Here is a 20,398-nt window from a genome sequence, read left to right on the forward strand (position 1 = left end):
CATAGCACCCTCCCCCCTCCCCCCCCCACCCCGCCCCCCGACCCCCCCCCCAACCCTCCCCCCCCCCCCCAACTCCCTCCCCCTCCCCTGGGGGAGATCCCGCCAGGGGGCGTGGCCTAGCGGGGCGGGGGCGTGGCTTCAGGGCCAAGGGGGCGTGGCTTCACCCAGAAAGGGGGGGGGCGTGGCTCGGGACGAGCCTATCCGCGCGTAGTGGGCGTGGCCAAGGGGGCGTGGGCGTGGCCATTTTTGGTGTGTGGGCGTGGTCAACGCGCGTGGGCGGGGCCCGGGGTGCGCATGCGCAGTGCGCGGGGGACGGCGGCGCGCGCAAGATGGCGGCGCTGCGGGCGGTAGGTCGTGCCCGGGCCGGGGGGGGGGGGGGGGGCTTAATTTGTGCTTAATTAATTAATTTGCGGTTAATTAAAACAAAACGCGCCCCCACCCCGCGGCCGGTGCCTGCCTGTTCTTGCTACGGGGGGGGGGAGCGCGGATAAAGGGGAGGGGGGGCTGCAGGGGCCTAAAAGAGGGCCTGGCCTGGGGGGGGGGGGCTGGGGGGGCTGTGAGGGGCTGGGGGGGGGGTTTGGGGGGGGGGGGTTGGGGGACAGGGATGGGGGACAGGGATGGGGACGGGGGGGGAATGGGGAGGGAGAATGGGGGGGTTTGGAGGGGTTTGGGGGCAGTGGAGGGACGGGGGGGGGTCAGTGTGAGGGGAAATGGGGGGGCAGAGGGGATGGGGGGCAGGGGTGGGGGGAATGGGGGGAGAATGGGGGGGTTGGGGACTGGGGGGGGACAGGGAGGGGATGGGGGGGCAGGGCTGGGGGGAAATTGGGGGGGGAATGGGGGGGACAGGGGAGAAATGGGGGGAGAATGGGGGGGTGGGGGGATGGGGGGGACAAAGGGGGGGTGGGGGACAGGGCTGGGGACAGGGAGGGGATGGGGGGGCAGAGCTGGGGGGAAATTGGGGGGGGAATGGGGGGTGGGGGACAGGGAGGGGTTGGGGGGATAGGGGAGAAATGGGGGGAGAATGGGGGGGTTGGGGACTGGGGGGGATGGGGGGGACAGGGATGGGGGCGGACAGGGATGGGGGTGGGGGGAATGGGGGGAGAGAATGGGGGGGGTTGGGGACTGGGGGGGACGGGGGGGACAGAGGGGGGGTTGGGGACAGGGCTAGGGACAGGGAGGGGATGGGGGGGCAGGGCTGGGGGAAATTGGGGGGGGGAATGGGGGGGGACAGGGGAGAAATGGGGGGAGAATGGGGGGGGTTGGGGACTGGGGGGGATGGGGGGGACAAAGGGGGGGTGGGGGACAGGGCTGGGGACAGGGAGGGGATGGGGGGGCAGAGCTGGGGGGAAATTGGGGGGGGGAATGGGGGGTTGGGGACTGGGGGGGATGGGGGGGACAGGGATGGGGGTGGGGGGAATGGGGGGAGAGAATGGGGGGGGTTGGGGACAGCGGGGGGACAGGAATGGGGACAGTGAGGGGATGGGGGGGAGAGGGGAGAAATGGGGGGAGAATGGGGGGGTTGGGGACTGGGGGGGGACAGGGGTGGGAGGAAATGGGGGTAAAATGGGGGGGTTGGGGGTAAAATGGGGGGGGTTGGGGTTAGTGGGGGGGGGGTCAGCGGTGGGGCCGTTTTATGGGGCCGGGGCTGCTGACGCCGCCGCTCTCCCCCGCAGGTTTTGGGGTGCCGGGGGGGCCGGGTGCCGCTGCCCCCCCCCTCGCCGTGCCGCCGCGGTGCCGCCAGTTCGGGGGTGCTGCAGCGCCTGGGGCAGTGGTGCTGGGAGGGGGAGGTGGCGGCTGCCTGGGCCCAGCGGCTGCGGCGCCTGCGGCTGCGGAGGAAAAACGCGTGAGTGGGGCTGGGGGGGGGCTGGGGGGGGGTGGGGGGGGAATTGGGGGGGCACTAATGTGGGGGGGGGGAGGGAGGGGTTGAAACGGGGCTCCCAGCTCAGTATGGGGGGGGTAAAGGGAGTCCCTCTGTGCTTGGGGGGGAAGGGTTGAGTTGTGACACCCCCCCCCCCCCCCCCGTTTTATGGGGTTGAGTTGGGCCCCCCCCCTGTTTTATGGGGTGAGGGATGAGGGGTGGAACCTGGCCCTGTAATTTGGGGAGGGGGGGAAGTAAAAGGGGTGAGTTGCGTCCCCCCCCATTTTATGGGGTGAGGATAGAGGGGTGGAATCTCTCCCTGTTATTGGGGGGGGGATAAAAGGGTTTAAAAGGGTTGATTTTTGCCCCATCCCCCCCATTTTATGGGGTGTGGGGGTTGGAATCTGCCCCTGTAATCTGGGGGAGGGCAATAAAAGGGCTGAGTTGTGCCCCCCCATTTTACAGGGTGTAGAGGGGACGAGTTGGGCGTCCCCAAATCACTCCCCATAATTGGGGGGGCACAAACAAAGGGGTCTAATTACTCCCCCCCCACGAGCTGTGACCAGAGGGGCTGTGTGGGGGTGCCCCCCCCCGGTGCTGCCCCTCAGCCCCCCCAAACCCCCCCGGTGCCCCCCCCCCCAGGTACTACGGCCTCGCCAAGGAGCGCTACGGGGACAACCTGGCTGCCGCCGCCTTCGCCCTGTCGTGCGGCGGGGGGGTCAGGTGAGCCCTGCCTCGTTTCCACCCCCCCTTTTTTGTCACTGCCCCCCCCCCTCGCACCCTGACGGTGCCCCCCCCCCCCCAAAGATTTAAGGACCGGGACCCCTGGATCCGCGGCCGCTGGCGCCCCGAGCTGCTGCAGCTCCGCGACGTCCCCGTGGTGGCCGTGGACCTCAGCGGCTCCCAGCTCACCTACGACGGCTTGGACAACCTCGGTGAGCCCCCGACCCCCCCCTTAACCCCCCCCCGGCACCTCGGGGACCCCCCCTTGATGTTATTTTCCCCCCCCCCGCAGTGCAATTGACGGAGCTGCGGCACCTGGACCTCAGCGGGTGCCCCCACGTCGACGACTGGGCGCTGGGGCGGCTGCACGTCTTCCAGGGCTGCCTGCGGGAGCTGGCGGTGGCACGCTGCCCCCGCGTCACTGAGAGGGGCCTGGCCACGCTGCATCACCTCCAGTGAGTGGCCCGAGTGCCCCCCCCGAAAGATCTGGCCCCCCCCCTGAAGCGTGGCACCCACCCTTTGTGTCTTTTCCTCCCCCCCCCAGGAATCTGCGGCGGCTGGACGTGACGGGGGTGGAGGTGCCCAGCCCGGGGCTGGTCCGCATCCTGCTGGAGGAGATGCTGCCCCGCTGCCAGGTGCTGGGGATGGATGGGGGGCCCCCCCCCGAGCAGGGGGAGCCCCCCCCGTGACGCGGGGGGGCTGCCTGCGGCCCCTCGGGGGTATTAAAAGCACGGTGGGCGCTGCGCTGGCCGAGGGTTTGGGGTTTGTGCCGTGGGCTGCGCTGCTCGGGTCCCTCCGGGCGTGTTGGGGGGGTTGGGGGTAAATTATCCCCCCCCCCCCGGGTTGATTTCCCCCCCCAAGGTGTTTAATTGCCCTCCAAGAGGAGTTAATTTTCCCCTGCCAGGGGTACGTTCCTCTCCAGGAGGGTGAAGGTCCCTTCCAGGAGGGTTAATTCCCCTCCCGGGGGGCTGATCCCCCCCCCAAGGGGGTTAAATCCCCCCCCCCAAAGGAGGTTAAATCCCCCCCAAAGGGGGTTAAGTGCCCCCCAAAGGGTTTATTTGCTCCCTCCGGGAGGTTATTCCCCCCCCAAAGGGGGTTAAATCTCCCCCCAAGGGGATTATTGCCTCCCCCAGGAGGTTATTGCCCTCACTAAGGGGGTTAAATCCCCCCCCCAGAGGGGATTATTGCCCTCAAGGGGTTATTGCCCCCCAGGGAGGTTCAGTACCTCCCCAAAGGGGGGTTAATCCCTCCACAGAGGGGGTTAAATCCCCCCAAAAGGGGGTTATTGCCCCTCCCAAGGGGCTTATTGCCCCCCAGGGAGGTTAAATGCCCCCATAAAGGGGGTTAAATCCCCCCAAAAGGGGGTTATTGCCCCCTCCCAAGGGGGTTATTGCCCCCTCCCAAGGGGGTTATTGCCCCCCAGGGAGGTTAAATCCCCCCACAAAGGGGGTTAAGCCACCTCCAAAGGGGATTAAATCCCCCCACAAAGGGGGTTAAGTCCCCCAAAAAGGGGGTCAAGCCCCCCCCCGGGAGGTTATAGCCCCCCCAGGGACGTTATAGCCCCCCAAACTTTTCCTCCCGCACGCACCGAGCAGCCGGGCCGGGCGCGCGGCCCCGTTTATTCCCCTCGAGCCCCCCCCCCCCCACCCCGGCACACCCTCGAGGGGTCTGGGGGTACCCGGGGGGGGGTGTGGGGGGGTCACTTCTCGAAGTGCTCGAGGGGGTAGTGCTCCCCGTAGTGCTGCAGGTGCCGCTCCAGGGCCGCGCGCTGCTTGCGCAGGTGGGGGGGCATCTCGCGGTACACGTCGGAGAAGAGGTGCTGCTGCGGGCTGGGCTTGGGCTTGCGCTCCGCCTGCTCGAACGCCTCCATCACCTGCGTTGGGGGGGTTAAAATCTTAAAATCAGCGCGGGGCGGGGGGGCTCCCGATGTTGTCCCCCCCCCCCGCAGCGTCCCGGCTCGCCCACCTTTTTCCGGGAGCTTTTCCGCCAGCCTTTCTCCTGCTCGTCGTCCCACCAGCCGCGGCTCAGCATGTAGTGCCGCAGGCGGGAGATGGGGTGGTCCTGCTTGTCCCAGTAGTTCACCTCGTCCACCGAGCGGTACGCCGAGCTGTCGTCGCTGGTGCTGTGGTGCCCGATGCTGCGCGGGGAGAGAGAATATTAAAAAAAAAAAAAAAAGAGGTCATTTTGGGGGTGTTTTCCCCTGTTTTTTTTTTTCACAGAATCACAGAACCGTCTAGGTTGGAAGAGACCTCCAAGATCACCCAGTCCAACCTCTGCCCTAACACTAACAAGCCCTACGCTAAACCCTATCACTCAGGGCTACATCTGAACGTCTTTTAAAGCCCTCCAGGGATGGCGACTCAACCCCCTCCCTGGGCAGCCCATCCCAGTGCCCAACAACCCTTTCGGTAAAGAAGTTCTTCCTAACATCCAACCCAAACCTCCCCCGGCGCAACTTTCGCCCGTTCCCCCTCGTCCTGTCCCCAGGCACGGGGGAGAACAGACCGACCCCCGCCTCGCTACAGCCTCCTTTAAGGTACCCGTAGAGAGCGATGAGGGCTCCCCTGAGCCTCCTCTTCTCCAGGCTGAACACCCCCAGCTCCCTCAGCCGCTCCTCCTAAGCCTCGTTCCCCAGACCCCGCACCAGCCTCGTCGCCCTTCTCTGGGCTCTCTCGAGCACCTCCACGTCCTTCTTGTAGCGAGGGGCCCAAAACTGAACGCAGCGCTCGAGGGGCGGCCTCACCGGAGCCGAGTACAGGGGGACAATCACCTCCCTAGCCCTGCTGGCCACGCTGCTGCTTATGCAAGCCAGGATGCTGTTGGCCTTCTTGGCCACCTGGGCACGCCGCTGGCTCATATCCAGCCGACTCCCAACCAGTACTCCCAGGTCCTTCTCCAGGCAGCTTTCCAGCCACTCATCCCCCAGCCCGTAGCGCTGCTTGGGGTTGTTGCGCCCAGCTCACCGGTAGGTCATGGCCTCGATGAGGAAGGGCTGGTTCTCCGCCACGGCGCGGCGCCGCGCTTCCTTGGTGGCGTTGTAGACGGCGAAGACGTCGTTGCCGTCCACCCGGATCGACATCAGCCCGTAGCCGGGACCCCGAGCCGCTGCGGGGGACGGGGACGGGTGGGCACAGCACCCTCAAATCCCCCCCCGCCTTGACCCCCGCCGCCCCCTCCGGCGCCCCCGTCTTACCGATGCCGTCCCCGCGGTACTGCTCGGAGGTTGGGGTGGAGATGGCGTAGCCGTTGTTGCGGCAGAAGAAGACGATGGGGCACTCGAGGGTGGCGGCGAAGTTGAAGCCGGCGTGGGCGTCCCCTTCGCTGGCCGCCCCCTCCCCGAAATAGCAGATGACCGCCCGGTTGGCGTCCGCACGCTTAATGGCGTAGGCGGCCCCCACGGCTGCGGGGAGGGGGAAAAGGGGGGGGTTACGGGGGTCCCTGAGGGGGCGTAGGGGGGGTGAGGGGGGATTTGGGGGGGTCACCTTGCGGGATTTGGGTGGCCAACGGGGACGAGATGGTGACGAAGTGGCGGTCGCGGCAGCCGTAGTGCACGGGCATCTGGCGCCCTTTGCCGGGGTCGCTGGTGTTGCCGTAGCACTGCGCCATGAAGAGGTCCAGGGGGTAGCCCCGGTACATCAGCACGCCTCGGGGGGGGGGACACGGTATGGTTTAGGGGGGGGGCAGCCCCACAAAGGACCCCCCCACCATGGTTTGGGGCTCACCAGCCTCCCGGTACTGCCCGAAAACCAGGTCGGTGTCGTCGAGCGCGGCCGCGCTGCCCACGTGCGTCCCCTCCTCGCCGTAGTTGGTCATGTAGAAGGAGATGCGGCCCTGGGGGGGTGGAAAATGTGGTGGTGGGGGGGGCATTTTGGGGTCTCCCCCCGCCCCAGCACCCCCTTTTCGCCCCTACCTGCCGCTGGGACTCGTAGAGGATGCGGTCCATGGTGTTGAGGAGCGTCATGGTCTTGTAGAGCTTCAGCACCAGCTCCTTGGGCAGCTGGGGGGGGGCAAGGTGGGGGGGGGGGTCATGTTTGGGGTGTCACAAGCATGATGTGGCATGTTTGGGGTGCTGTGTGCACGGACACGTGTGTTTGGGGGTCACATACTGCATGTGTGGGGTGCTGGGTGCCTGGACATGCGTGTTTGGGGTGCTGTGTGTGGACACGCGTGTTTGGGGTCACATCCTGCATGTTTGGGGTGCTGTGTGCGTGGACACGCATGTTTGGGGTGCTGTGTGTGTGGACACGCATGTTTGGGGTCACGTCCTGCATGTGTGGGGTGCTGTGTGCGTGGACACGTGTGTTTGGGGTCACATCCTGCACGTGTGGGGTGCTGTGTGCCTGGGCATTGCATGTTTGGGGTGCTGCGTGCGTGGACATGGCATTTTCGGGGTGTCCTGTACACAAACATTTCAGGTTTGGGGTGCCGTGTGCCCAGACTTTGCATGTTTGGGGTCACACACACAAACATTGCATGTTTGGGGTGCTGCGTGCCTGGGCATGGCATTTTTGGGGTCACACACACAGACATTGCATGTTTGGGGTGCTGCGTGCCTGGGCATGGCATTTTTGGGGTGCTGTGTGCATGGACATGGCGTTTTTGGGGTGTCCTATACACAAACATTGGATGTTTGGGGTGCTGCATGCCTGGGCATGGCATTTTTGGGGTGTCACAACCACAAACATTGGATGTTTGGGGTGCTGTCTGCCTGAACTTCACACGTTTGGGGTGTCCTATACACAAACATCGCACGTTTGGGGTGCTGTGTGTCCGAACATTGCATTTTTGGGGGTCATACACACAAACGTTGCATGTTTGGGGTGTCCTATACAAAAACATGGCATGTTTGGGGTGCCGTGTGCAGGGACATGGCGTTTTTGGGGTGTCACACCCCCAAACATCGTGTGTTTGGGGTGCCGTGTGCCCAGACTTCGCATGTTTGGGGTCATACACGTGAACTCCACGTTTGCAAAGCGGTGTGCCTGGAGCTGGTGTGTTTGGGGTGCCCCACATGTTTGGGGTGCCCCACGTGTTTAGGGTGCCCCACATGTTTGGGATGCCCCACGTGTTTAGGGTGCCCCACATGTTTGGGGTGCCCCACGTTTGGGGTGCCCCACATATTGGGTGCCCCACGTGTTTAGGGTGCCCCACGTGTTTGGGGTGCCCCACATATTGGGTACCCCACGTGTTTAGGGTGCCCCACATGTTTAGGGTGCCCCACGTGTTTGGGGTGCCCCACATATTGGGTACCCCATGTGTTTGGGGTGCCCCACATATTGGGTGCCCCACGTGTTTAGGGTGCCCCATGTGTTTAGGGTGCCCCATGTGTTTAGGGTGCCCCACGTATTTAGGGTGCCCCACATACTGGGTACCCCACATGTTTAGGGTGCCCCACATGTTTGGGGTGCCCCATGTGTTTAGGGTGCCCCATGTGTTTAGGGTGCCCCACATACTGGGTACCCCACATGTTTAGGGTGCCCCACATGTTTGGGGTGCCCCATGTGTTTGGGGTGCCCCATGTGTTTAGGGTGCACCACGTCTTTAGGGTGCCCCACATGTTTGGGGTGCCCCACATATTGGGTACCCCACGTGTTTAGGGTGCCCCACGTGTTTGGGGTGCCCCACGTATTTAGGGTGCCCCACGTATTTAGGGTGCCCCACGTGTTTAGGGTGCCCCACGTGTTTGGGGTGCCCCACACATTCGGCGTTCCCCACACCTTCGGGGCGCCCCACGCCGCCCATCGCGCTTTTGGGGTGCCCCCCCCCGTGCAGCCGGGAGCCTTTTGGGGCCGGGGGGGGGGGGCTCACCTGGGGGTCCTCGCCGGGGTTGACGATGTGGCCCTGGCGGTCCATGACGCGGTAGACGGGGATGCCCGAGATGACGTTGGGCTGGATGAACTCGAGGCGCTCGGCGAACTCGGCCGAGGCCCCGGGGAACTGCGGCTTCTCCTCCGGCGCCGGGAACTCCTGCTGCGCCCGGGGGCCGCGCTGCGGGGCGCCGGGACGCCCGTCACCCCCGTGTCACCCCCGTGTCACCCCCGTGTCACCCCCGTGTCACCCGTGGGTCCCCAGCCCGCGTCCCGAACCGCCCCCCCCCCCCCCCCCCCCCAAGGGCCCCGGTGCCTCCCGCCCCGTCCCACCCCCCTGCGTGGCCAATGGCCGGGGAGGGCGTGGGGCCGCGGGGATATGGGGCCGCGGGGTGGGATGGGACGGATATAGGGACGTGGGGTGGTGTGTGGGGACGGGTATAGAGCCATGGGGGAGGGTACGGGGCCACGGGGACAGATATAGGGCCGTGGGGACGGATAGGGGGCCGTGGGGGCGGATATGGGGCCGTGGGGTGGGATGGGACGGATATGGGGACACAGGGTGGGATGTGGGGATGGATATGGGGCCGTGGGGACGGATATGGGGCCGTGGGGTGGGATGGGACGGATATGGGGACACAGGGTGGGATGTGGGGATGGATATGGGGCCGTGGGGACGGATATGGGGCCGTGGGGATGGATATGGGGCCGTGGGGTGGGATTTGGGGATGGATATGGGGCCGTGGGACAGATATGGGGACACAGGGTGGGATGTGGGGACGGATATGGGGCCGTGGGGACAGATATGGGGACGGATATGGGGCCGTGGGGTGGGATGGGACAGATATAGGGACACAGGGTGGGTTGTGGGGACGGATATAGGGCCGTGGGGATAGATATGGGGCCGTGGGGTGGGATGTGGGGATGGATATGGGGCCGTGGGGGCCGTGGGGACGGATATGGGGTCAGATATAGGGCCGTGGGGTGGGATGGGACGGATATGGGGTCAGGGGGTGGGATGTGGGGACGGATACGGGGCCGTGGGGACATGGGGATGGGATGTCGGAGCGTGGGGACGCGGGGACACGGAGACACGGGGGACACGGGGACAACGCACGGGGACGGGGGGACACCGGGACGGGGTCTGGGGGCAAGGGGCCCCCCCCCGGGGTGCCGGTGCCGATCCCGAGGCGCCGTGGCCTCGCCCCCCCCCCCCGCCCCACTCACGGCGGTGCCGAGGCCGCGCCCGGGGCCCGCGCCCGGGGCCGCCCGCAGGAGCCGCGCCCGCAGCGCCCGCAGCGCCGCCGCCATCTTCAGGGGTGGGCGGGGCTCGGGCCAGGGGGCGGGGCCAGGCGTCGAGGGAGGGGGCGTGGTCACACACCGGGGGGGCGTGGCCACCACCACCGCCTATGATTGGCTACGGGGGGGGGGGCGTGGTCACCCGCCGAGGGGCGTGGTCAGATACGGAGGGGGCGTGGCCACCCGCTGAGGGGGCGTGGTGAGCCACCGAGGGGGCGTGGCCACCACAGCCTATGATTGGCTGCTGGGGGGGCGTGGTCACCCGCCGAGGGGGCGTGGTCTCCCACTGAGGGGCGTGGTCAAGCGAACAGGGGGCGTGGCCACGAGCCCGGGCCATGCGGAGGGGGCGTGGCCATCCGCCGAGGGGCGTGGTCAGACACACGGGGGGCGTGGTCATCACACCGGCCCATATTCGCTTGCTGAGGGGGCGTGGCCACCCCGCTGAGGGGGCGTGGCGAGCGGAGGGGCGTGGCCACAACGGAGGGGCGTGGCCACCAGGCGTGACCGTGATCGCTTGCTGAGGGGGCGTGGTCAGCCACGGAGGGGGCGTGGTCACCTGATGAGGGGGCGTGGTCACCTGCTGAGGGGGCGTGGCCACTCGCAGCTACGCACGGAGGGGCGTGGCCTCCCACCGAGGGGGCGTGGCCCCACCCGGAGGGAGGACCGGAACCGGAACCGGAAGCTCCGCCATGGAGGCCGGCGGCGCAGCCATGGCGACGGCCGGGTGCTGCCTGCGGCCCTTCTCCTGCGAGCAGGGGCTGCTCTCGCGGCCCGACGGCTCCGCCGCCTTCGTGCAGGGTCCGTGGGGCTCCGTGGGGGGGGTCCCCGCCGTGCTCCGGGGCCCGGTGGCAGCGCCGTCCCCTCTGTGTCCCCCCCCCCGCAGGTGACACCTCGGTGCTGGCCGGGCTGTACGGCCCCGCGGAGGTGCGAGGCAGCAAGGAGAGCCCCGAGAGGGCGACGCTGGAGGTGCTGCTGCGCCCCAAGGTGGGGCTGCCAGGTGGGGGCCGCCTTCGGGGGGGGCTCGGCGGGGAGATGGGGCCGGGGTCGGGCTCCCGAGGGGCGTGGGGGTACCGGGGGGGGGCCCGAGGAGGGCTCCGGGGGTGTTCGGAGGGCTCCTGAGGGACGTGGGGGTACGGGGGTGAATCCAGAGGAGGGCTCCGGGGGTGCTCAGAGGGTTCCAGGGATGATTGAGGGGCTCTGGAGGTGCTCAGAGGGCTCCCGAGGGATGTGGGGGTACCGGGGGGGGCCCGAGGAGGGCTCCGGGGGTGGTCGGAGGGCTCCTGAGGTGCTCAGAGGAGAGCCGGGCCTGTTCAGCCTGGAAAAGAGAAGATCTCAAGGGGAGACCTCATTAATATATATAAATATCTGAGTGCGGTGTGTGTAGGGGATGGAGCCGGTCTCTTTTCGGTTGTGCTCAGCGTCAGGACGAGAGGCAACGGGCACAGACTGCAGCCCAGGAGGTTCCAGCTCAATATCAGGGGGTGTTTCTTTACTGGGGGGGTGATATCGGGGGGCATTTCTTTACTGGGGGGGTGACAGGTTCCCCAGAGAGGTTTTGGGGTCTCCTGCTCCGGAGATACCCAAAACCTGCCTGGGTCTCATCCTGCACAAGATGCTTTGGGTGATCCTGGGATTCTTGGCCCTCCCCCATCCTGTTTAACCCCCCCAAGTCCCGTTTAACCCCCCCGCCATCCCACCCGCAGGTGTCGGCGAGCGCAGCCGGGAGCAGCTCCTCCGGCAGACGTGCGAGGCCGTGGTCCTGGGGGCGCTGCACCCCCGCACCGCCATCACCCTCGTGCTGCAGGTGCTCAGCGACGCCGGCTCCGTATCCTTGGGGATCAGGTCATGGTGGGCTGTGCTTTTTGGGATGTTTCTGGGGGATTTCCCCCCTACCCCCCCCCCCATTCCTTGACAGCCTCCCTCAGCTCCTCTCTTGCTGCCTGAACGCCGCCTGCATGGGGCTGCTGGACGCAGGTCTGCCCCTCTCGTCCCTCTTCTGCGGCGTCACCTGCGCCCTCGACGCCCAGGGCGCCATCGTCCTCGACCCCACAACCCGGCAGGAGCAGGTGAGCACCGGGGGGCCCCCCCCAAGCCCCGGGAGCCCCCACCCCAACCCTGCTGACCCCCCTCGTATTCCCAGGAGGCGCGCGCCGTCCTCACCTTCGCCATTGACAGCACCGAGAGGAAGGTGCTGATGGCCACCACCAGAGGCAGCTGCTCCGTGGAGGAGGTGAGGGGCTCAGGGACCCTTTTTTAGGGCTGTGGGGTGGAAAATTTCCCCCCCACACCCCACATCCGCCCACCGCTGCTCCCTAATTTCTTTTATTTCCCCCCCACACAGATGCAGCAGTGCCTCGCGGCCGCCCAGCGCGCCGCCGACACCATCTTCCAGTTCTACCGGGACTCTGCCCGCCGGAGATACTCCAAATCCTGACCCCGGTGTCCTCGGAGCCCCCCTGGGCAGCTGGACTGTCCCCCCATTATCCCCCCTCCCTGTATCCCCGTGGGCCCAGGGCCCCCCCAGATGTCAGTAAAGGCTTCTTCACCCTTCATCCTGCCCCTCGCCATCCGTCCAGCACCATTTTGCCCCCCTCAGCACCCCCCAGGCCCGGCGACAAGCGGCCTGCTCCCCCCCCAGCGCAATGGCACCCCAAGATGGCGGCCCCCAGGGGCTCACAGCGCCAAGATGGCGGCGCCCACTGTAGGTCCCTCCCAAGATGGCCGCCAGCCAGCTGCGGCGCGCTCGACCCTTCTGGGCGGGGCTGGGCGCGGCGCGACCAATGGGAGCGCGCGTCGTGGGGCGGGGCCGGGCGTTGCCGTAGCAACGGGCAGGCGGGCGCATTGCGCATGCGCATCCTACGGTCCGCAGCGCCGAGCGCCTGGGTGGGGGCACGGGAGGGTGGGGGGGGGTCGTACAAAATGGGGGGGCGGGGGGGGGGTAATTATTGGGGATGGGGGCAATGGGGAGGGTTGGGGGGAAGTTGGGAGGGCTGGGAGGGGCAATTGGGGGGCTGGAGGGGGTTATTATTGGGGGTGGGGGCAATTGCGGGGCTGGGGGGGCAATTTGGGGGGGCTGGAGGGGGTAATTGGGCGTGGGGGTCAATGAGGGGGTGCCTGGAGGGGGGTAATTATAGGGGATGGGGGCAGCTGGGGAGCTTGGGGGGCAATTGGGCAGCTGGTGGGGGGAATCATTGGGGGTGGGGGCAATTGGGGGACTGGGGGGGCAATGAGGGGCTGGGGGGGGGCAACTGAGGGGGGGTAATTATTGGGGGTGGGGGGCAATTGGGGGACAGTGGGGGGAGCTGGAGGGGTAATTGGGGGTGGAGGTCAATGGGGGGGCTGGAGGTGGTAATTATTGGGGCTGGGGGCAGTTTTGGGGCTGGGGGGGCAATTGGGACAGTGAGGGGGGCTAGAGGGGGTAATTATTGGGGCTGGGGGCAATTGGGGGGGCTGGGGGGGCAACGGGGGGCTGGAGGGTACAATTGGGGGGGTCAATGAGGGGCTTGAAGGGGGCAATGGGGGGTGGGGGGGGTGATGGGTCGGAGGAGGGCAATGGAGGGGGTAAGGGGGGTGCAGCGGGGGGGTCAGGGGGGCAAGGGGGGGTAAGGGGGGCAATGGGGGGGTAAGGGGGGCAATTCGGAGGTCAGGGGGGCAATTGGGGGGTCAGGGGGGGGCAACTGGGGGGGATAAGAGGGTGTGGGGGGCACCGGGGTGGGGGCTGTGATGGGCTTGGGGTGTGCAGGGCAAGGGGGGGGGGGGACACCTTGGGGGGGGGTGTGCAAAGCCCTGGGGGGGGCGCACGGTCCCCTCCGGGGTGGGGGGGGCACGGGGGGGGGGCGGGGTGCCATCGTGTGTCCCCCCCCCCCCGTGTCCCCCCCCCCCGTGTCCCCCCCCCCCCGTGTCCCCGCAGGGCATGGCGGAGCTGCACGTCATCGGGCAGCTGGTGGGCGCCAGCGGCTTCCCGCAGCGCCGCCTCTTCTGCAAGTGGGGGCTGCACGCAGGTGAGGGGGGGGCACGGTGACGGTGACACGGGGGGAGGGGGGGGGGTGACAATGACACTGCCACCCCCCCCCCCCGGGGACAGGCGGCGCCTGGAAGCTGCTGGCGGGGCTGCGCGAGGGGCAGACGCAGGTGGACGACCCGCAGGGGGGGGACGTGGCCTACTGGTGCCACCCCCTCGACGTCCACTACGCCACCAAGGGCCTGCAAGGTGCGTCCCCGACCCCCCCCCCCGCGTGTCCCCCAAATTGTCCCCAAATTGTCCCCAGGGTGTCCCCAAGGCGTCCCCAGATCGTCCCCAAGGTGTCCCCCAAGTGTCTCCGAAGTGTCCCCCAAACGTTCCCAGAGTGTCCCCAAATTGTCCCCCAGAGTGTCCCCAAGATGTCCCCGAAGTGTCCCCAAAGTGTCCCCAGATTGTCCCCAAACTGTCCCAAAAGTGCCCCCAAAGTGCCCCCCAAATGTTCCCCAGTTGCCCCCAAAGGGTCCCCCAAATTGTCCCCAAAGGTCCCCAAGTTGGCCCCGGATTGTCCCCAAGGTGTCCCGAAAGAGTCCCCAGGGTGTCCCCAAATTGCCCCCAAAGTGTCCCCCAGGTGGCCCCAAGGATCCCCAGAGTGTCCCCCAAAGTGTCCCCGGGGTGTCCCCCAAATGTCCCCAAAGCGTCCCCAAATGTACCCAGTGTCCCCAAAGTGTCCCCAAAGTGTCTCCAAAGTGTCCCCAAATTGTCTCTAAATTATCCCCCAAAGTGTCCCCCAGATTGTCCCCAAATTGTCCCCCAAATGTCCCCCAGGCGTCCCCAAGGTGTCCCCGGATTGCCCCCAGTGCCCCCAAATTGCCCCCCAAGTGTCCCCAAATGCCTCCGAAGCACCCCCAAATGTCCCCAGATTGTCCCCAAAGGTCCCCAGATTGTCCCCAAATGTCCCAGAAGTGTCCCCAAATGCCTCCAAAGCACCCCCAAATGTCCCCAGATTGTCCCCAAAGGTCCCCAGATTGCCCCCAGTGTCCCCAAATTGCCCCCCAAGTGTCCCCAAATGCCTCCGAAGCACCCCCAAATGTCCCCAGATTGTCCCCAAAGGTCCCCAGATTGTCCCCAAAGTGCCCCCAAAGTGCCCCCCAAGTGTCCCCAAATGCCTCCGAAGCACCCCCAAATGTCCCCAGATTGTCCCCAAAGGTCCCCAGATTGTCCCCAAATGTCCCAAAAGTGTCCCCAAATGCCTCCAAAGCACCCCCAAATGTTCCCGGATTGTCCCCAAAGGTCCCAAAAGTGTCCCCAAAGGTCCCAAAAGTGTCCCCAAAGTGTCCCCAAAGCGCCCCCAAATGCCTCCAAAGCACCCCCAAATCCCCCCAGATCACCCCCAAAGCACCCCCAAATGCCCCCAAAGTGCCCCAGATTGTCCCCAAAGCGCCCCCAAATGTCCCCAAATGCCCCCAAATGTCCCCAACCTGTCCCCAACCCCCCCCCCCTTTTATCGCCCCCCCCCAGGCTGGCCCAAGCTGCACCTCCAGGTGTGGCACCAGGACTCCCTGGGGCGCAGCGAGCTGCTGGGCTACGGCTTCTGCCACCTCCCCAGCACCCCGGGGTGCCACGCGTTGTCCTGCGTCACCTGGCGGCCCCGGGGGACGCGGGGGGAGCGCCTGAGCCGCCTTTTCCTGGGGGGGGGCCCCCAGCTGCGCGCCCCCGACGCCGCTTACGCCGCCGGCGACCGCTTTCGGCTGCGCACCGAGGCCGCCGGCACCGTGCACCTGCAGCTCGGCGTCCTCCTGCGCCACTTCGCCCGCTACGGGGTGCAGTGCTGAGCCCCCCCCCGGGGGGGGGGGCGCGGGGGGGGGGACACCCTGAGGACCGCCTTGGGTGCTGTGACCCCCCCCCGTCCCGGCACCGGGCTTCCGGGGGGTCTCGGTGTCGGCGGCGGCCTCGGTGCAGGATGGAGACGCCGGGGGGGGCCCCCAGGGGAAAAGGGCCTTTGGGTGCGCCCCCCCCCCAGCGCTGGGACCCCCCCCCTTGAGCGGGTGACCCCCCCCTTGAGCGGGTGACCCCCCCTTGAGGGGGTGACACCCCCCCCCCCCAGCACCCAGGTCGTGCTGGGGTCCCCCCCGGGGATATTTTTAGGGTGTCACCAAAGGGGGGGGGGGGCGCTGGGGTCCCTCTGAAATGTCCAGGACCTATGGGTGCTGGGCGCCCCCCCCCCCCAAAGTGGGTGTCCCACCCCCCCCCAGCACCCAGGTCCTGCTGGGGTCCCCCCCCCTGGGATATTTTTGGGGTGTCACCAAAGGGGGGGGGGGCGCTGGGGTCCCTCTGAAATGTCCGGGACCTATGGGTGCTGGGTGCCCCCCCCCCCGCGTTGTCACCCATGGGTGCCCCCCAGGCATGGGACCCTGGGACCCCCGGGGATGGGACCCCCCAGGACGGGACCCCCCCGGGGATGGGACCCCCAGGGTGGCCGGGGGGGGATCCCCAAGGGCTTAGACCCCCCCCCCCAGCACCCTGACCAGGACGTGGGGGGTCCCCTGGCATGGGGGGGGGGTCCCACGCTGGAGGCTAATTTTTTTTTGGGGGGGTCAAACTCTGCGGGGGGGGCCCTGTGTGTGCCCCATAAAGTTTTTTTTGCAGCCCGCCTCTTTTCTTGGGGGGGGGGCGAGGGCGGGTGGTTGGGGGGGGGTGGGGGCCCTCGTGGGGAGGGGTCTTGGGGGGGGGGGGTCCTGGTTGGGGAGGGGGTTCGGGGGGGGGGGGGCTGGTTGGGGGGGGTGTTGTTTGGGGGGGGTTCCTTGGTGGTGGGGGGGGTTCCTGGTTGGGGGGGGCTCGTGGGTGGGGGGAGCTCTGTGGGGAGGGGGTCCCTCGTGGGGGGGGTCCCTCGTGGGGGGGGTCCCTCGTGGGGGGGGGGGTCTTGTTTGGGGGGTTTCCGGGGGGGGGTCTCGGAGGGGGGGGGGCTCCTGGTTGGGAGGGGGGGGGGCTCCTGGGGGGGAAGGGGCTCTGTGTGTGGGGGGGGGTCCCTCGTGGGAGGGGTCTTTATTGGGGGGGGGGGGGTCCTGGTTGGGGGGGCTCCGTGGGGGGGGGGGTCTCTCCGGGGGGGCGGCTCCCTGGGGGGGGGGGGTTCCTGGGGGGGGGGGGGCGGCTCCCTGGGGGGTGCCCCCTGGGGGGCCTCGCCCCCCCCCCCCCGTGACTCAGTTTCCCCGGGCGCCTCCCGCCGCCCCCGGCCGGGCCCCGCGGAGCGGAAGGGGGGGGCGGCCCCGGGCCCCCCCGCGGCGTTTCCTGGGTGGGGCCGCCCCGCTCCGGCCCTTCAAAAACCTCCGCAAACGGGAACGGCACCGGCACGGAGCGGGGGGGGGGGGCTCCGACCGGGCACGGGGGGGGCCGGGGGGGCTCCGAGCACCGGCAGGAATTTTAAAGGGGGCGGGGGGGGGGGGGGGTCCCGGAGCTCGCTCCTCAGCACCGGCACCGGGGGGGTGGGGAGAAGGGGGGGGGGGAGGGACCGAGACCCAGCACCGGGAGCTCATTTTTGGGGGGGGGGTAAAAAAGTTGGGGGGGGGCAACTAGGATAGGAGCCAGCACCGGGGGTGGGGAGGGGCGGGGGGGGCACCAGTGGGGTGAGGGGGTCCAGCTGAGGGGGGGGGGTCTCGGTGTTAGGGGGGGTCACCGGTGTTAGGGGGGGGGTCTTGGTATTAGGGGTAAGGTTCTAGGTTTTGGGGGGGGTTCTCGGTATTGGGGGGGGGTCTTGGCGGTGGTGGCGGGGTCTTGGTGTTAGGGGGGGGTCCTGGTGTTAGGGGGGGGTCCTGGTATTGGGGGGGGGTCCTGGTGTTAGGGTTGGGGTGTCGGTGTTAGGGGGGGTCCTGGTGTTAGGGGGGGTCCCGGTGTTAGGAGGGGGGTCCCGGGTGTTAGGGTTGGGGTCCCGGTATTGGGGGGGGGGGTCGGGGTCGCGGTGTTTTTTTGGGGGGGGGGTCCCGGGGATGATGGGGGGGGCTCTGCTGGGGGTGGCCGCGCTGCTGGCCCTGCTGGGGGCCACGGGCGCGCTCTCCACGTGCCGCTCGCTGGACTGGAAGCGGCGCGGAGGAAGCGCATCGAGGCCGTGCGGGGCCAGATCCTGAGCAAGCTGCGCCTGACCGCCCCCCCCCCCGCCGAGCCCCCCCCCCCCCAGCAGCTGCCCGAGGACGTTCGGGCCCTCTACAACAGCACCAGCGAGCTGCTGCGGCAGCAGGCCATGCTGCGGCCCCCCCGACGAGCCCGACGAGTACTGGGCCAAGGAGCTGCACCGCTTCCCCATGGAGCCGCTCGCCGACGGTGAGGCTGGGCTCGGGGGGGGGTCCTGGGGGGGCCCCCAGGGGCTGCGTGCCCGGGTCCCCGCTGGGGTGATGGTGGAGGTGCCCCCGTCCCCGGTAACGGCGGGGTTTGGGGGTTTTGGAGGGGGTGTCCCCGTTTCGGGGTCGCTTTTGGGGTGGCGGGAAGGGTGCCCGGGCGGGTTGGGTGCTCAAAAAGTGGGTGCCGGGGTCCCCCATGGCGTGCCTGGTCCCCTGGGGACGTGCTGGGGGGGGGCACCTGGGTGCTGGGGGGGCTCCTGGACTCTGGGGGGGGCACCTGGACGCTGGGGTCCCCGCTGGGTGACAGTGAGGGTGCCAAGGGGGGGGCCACCGCACGTAGAGCGGGTGCCCCGACAGCGCCGTCCCCTCCGGGGTGGGTGCCCCCAGTGCCCCCGTCCCTGCCGGGGGTGACACCGAGGGCACCCTGGTGGTGTCCCTTGGGTGCCTGGGTCCCGAATCCCTGCTGGGTGACGGGGACGGAGCCTGGGACACCCCGGTCCCCGGTGAAACGGTGCCTGGACACCCCCGGGGGGCGTCCCCGGGGGTCCCCGCGGCGGCGTGGCGGTGACAGCACCCGGCCACCTCGGTCCCCTCCCGCCCTGCGCCCGGGCGCTGGCACCAAAACCCCGACCCCACGTCCCCAGGGCAGGGCGGTGGCACCGGGACACCCCCGTCCCCGTGCCCGCCGGGGGTCCGCAGCACCCCAAACGTCACCGGTGCCGCCGGTGCCCGGGCTCCGTCCCCGGTTTGGGTCCCCCCTGCCGGGCGCTGGGTCCCCTCCCGGCCGCGGTGGCGCTCGGGGAGGGCCGAGCCCGGACGTTGTGGTTTGCTGAGTAATTGCCGGCTCTGAGGGAGCTTTGTTGAGCTGGGGGGAGGCCGGGGGGGGGCGGCGGCGGGGGTGGCAGCAGGGACGCTTGGGTCCCCAGGAGGGGGGGGGGGCGGAGGACGGGGAGGCGCCGGTGCGCGACTCCAGGGTCCCCAAAATCACGGCTGGGGGCGCGCGAACGGCCGCGGCCATCACTCCGCTCCAGAGTGAACGGCACGAGGAGGGGGGGACGGCGCCGAGCGGGTGCCGGGGAGGGGGGGACGGTGCTGAGCGGGCGCCGGCGCTGTCCCCAGGCCCGCTGGAGCGCTGGCGCCCGACGAGCCGCAGCACCTTCTTCGTCTTCAACACCTCGCGGGTGCGGGCCGAGGTGGGGCACGAGGCGCTGCTGCACCGCGCCGAGCTGCGCATGCTGCGGCAGCGGGCCAGCGCCGAAAACCTGGGGCTGGAGCAGCGCCTCGAGCTCTACCAGGTGAGGGGGGGGGCACGGGGACACCGGGGGGGACATGGGGACACCAGGGGGGGACAGCGGGGGGGACATGGGGGATGAGGGGGGCTGCGGGGACCCGGCGCGTGCTGGGACGCCAGGGATGGGGCGTGGGGGTGCGGGGATGCTTTGGGGACAAGGATGGCGGGTTTGGGGACGCTGCGGGGATGGGGACATTGGGTTTGGGGACGTGGGACCAAGGGGACACTGGGGGGTGGGTGGGGGGTGCAGTGGGGGCTCTGGGTTTGGGGACACCGAGGGGGCGCTGGGTTTGGGGACGGGGATGCGGGACACCGGGGGGACTTTTGGGGTTGTCACCGGGGCCGTGGGGATTTGGGGACACAAGGGCCAGGGACGGAGGCTGCTGTGGCCGCCGGGGACATCAGGTCTGGGGTTGGAGGTGACACGGGGACACCGTGGCCGTACAGACGTTGGGTACATGGGGGGGTGCCCCCCCCCCAGTTTGGGGACGCCCTGGGCAGGGCCGTGTGGGGCGCAGGAGGCTGGCACCCATGGGGAGGAGGGGGGGGGGGTTGGGGACATGGTGGCTTCGTGTCCCCCCTGGATTTGGGGACATGGTGGCCACGGTTTTGGGGTCTCGGCGCAGGGCTACGGCAACGCCTCGTGGCGCTACCTGCACGGGCGCTCGGTGCGGGCGGCGGCGGAGGAAGAGTGGCTCTGGTTCGACGTCACCGACGTCGTCCGCCAGTGGCTCAGCGGCAGCGGTGAGCATGTGTACCCCCCCCCGCAATGTGCCCCCCCCCCCCCAAAAAAAATCCCAAACCCCACTCACGGCCCCCCCCCCACCCCACCCCGTGCCCCCGCAGACCCTTTGGGCGTCTTCAAGCTGAGCGTGCACTGCCCGTGCGAGCAGGGCCAGGCCGATGAGATGCGCATCTCCATCGAAGGTAGGGCCGCCGCCGTCCGCTCTGTGTCCCCCCCCCCACCCCAAAAAAAATAAACCACGGGCTGCTGACCCCTCCCCGGCCCCCGCAGGCTTCGAGCAGCAGCGCGGGGACATGCAGGGCATCGCCAAGAAGCACCGGCGCGTGCCCTACCTGCTGGCCATGGCGCTGCCCCCCGACCGCGCCAACGACCTGCACAGCTCCCGC

At 68.7% G+C, this 20,398-nt stretch overlaps 5 protein-coding genes and 1 long non-coding RNA gene across 8 annotated transcripts; 5 read left to right on the plus strand and 1 right to left on the minus strand.

The window, feature by feature from the left end:
• Positions 1–256: 256 nt before the first annotated feature.
• On the plus strand, positions 257–3,329 carry DMAC2 (distal membrane arm assembly component 2). The gene is made up of 6 exons (XM_080608582.1): positions 257–347; positions 1,674–1,843; positions 2,501–2,581; positions 2,666–2,793; positions 2,874–3,036; positions 3,126–3,329. The coding sequence occupies exons 1-6, from the start codon at positions 330–332 to the stop codon at positions 3,268–3,270; spliced, it is 705 nt and encodes a 234-aa protein (XP_080464708.1). The 5' UTR covers positions 257–329; the 3' UTR covers positions 3,271–3,329.
• An 841-nt stretch (positions 3,330–4,170) lies between these two features.
• On the minus strand, positions 4,171–9,726 carry BCKDHA (branched chain keto acid dehydrogenase E1 subunit alpha). The gene is made up of 9 exons (XM_080608579.1): positions 9,616–9,726; positions 8,390–8,569; positions 6,492–6,578; positions 6,304–6,412; positions 6,064–6,225; positions 5,775–5,981; positions 5,545–5,686; positions 4,547–4,718; positions 4,171–4,454 (listed from the first exon to the last, which is right to left on the minus strand). Exons 1-9 carry the CDS (start codon positions 9,697–9,699, stop codon positions 4,281–4,283), a joined length of 1,317 nt encoding a protein of 438 aa, XP_080464705.1. The 5' UTR covers positions 9,700–9,726; the 3' UTR covers positions 4,171–4,280.
• Positions 9,727–10,326: 600 nt separating this feature from the next.
• Positions 10,327–12,236, plus strand: EXOSC5 (exosome component 5). Its single transcript, XM_080608583.1, has 6 exons — positions 10,327–10,485; positions 10,571–10,684; positions 11,391–11,512; positions 11,613–11,753; positions 11,828–11,917; positions 12,029–12,236. The coding sequence occupies exons 1-6, from the start codon at positions 10,377–10,379 to the stop codon at positions 12,119–12,121; spliced, it is 669 nt and encodes a 222-aa protein (XP_080464709.1). The 5' UTR covers positions 10,327–10,376; the 3' UTR covers positions 12,122–12,236.
• Positions 12,237–12,336: 100 nt separating this feature from the next.
• On the plus strand, positions 12,337–16,293 carry B9D2 (B9 domain containing 2). Of its 2 annotated transcripts, none has more exons than XM_080608580.1 (4): positions 12,337–12,570; positions 13,598–13,688; positions 13,772–13,897; positions 15,167–16,293. In XM_080608580.1, exons 1-4 carry the CDS (start codon positions 12,343–12,345, stop codon positions 15,478–15,480), a joined length of 759 nt encoding a protein of 252 aa, XP_080464706.1. In that variant the 5' UTR covers positions 12,337–12,342; the 3' UTR covers positions 15,481–16,293. The 2 variants fall into 2 exon arrangements, with proteins under 2 accessions (XP_080464706.1, XP_080464707.1); XM_080608581.1 differs by having other exon boundaries at positions 12,521–12,548.
• On the plus strand, positions 13,919–15,158 carry LOC308186451. 2 transcript variants are annotated; one of them, XR_013944063.1, is made up of 3 exons: positions 13,919–14,789; positions 14,823–14,959; positions 14,992–15,158. It is a non-coding gene; the product is annotated as an uncharacterized lncRNA (long non-coding RNA). The 2 variants fall into 2 exon arrangements; XR_013944064.1 differs by having other exon boundaries at positions 14,823–14,854; positions 14,960–15,158.
• Positions 16,294–17,551: 1,258 nt separating the features above from the next.
• On the plus strand, positions 17,552–20,393 carry TGFB1 (transforming growth factor beta 1; the record flags this gene model as incomplete). Its single annotated transcript, XM_080608578.1, is given in 7 exon segments — positions 17,552–17,713; positions 17,716–17,888; positions 17,890–17,959; positions 19,096–19,271; positions 19,894–20,011; positions 20,114–20,194; positions 20,283–20,393. Coding segments are annotated over 7 exon segments (814 nt in total), but the record flags the coding sequence as incomplete, so codon positions are not given.
• Between the last annotated feature and the right edge of the window lie 5 nt (positions 20,394–20,398).

Source organism: Anser brachyrhynchus, assembly GCF_964034855.1.
Source record: "Anser brachyrhynchus genome assembly, contig: SCAFFOLD_641, whole genome shotgun sequence".
Taxonomy (NCBI): Eukaryota; Metazoa; Chordata; class Aves; order Anseriformes; family Anatidae; genus Anser; species Anser brachyrhynchus.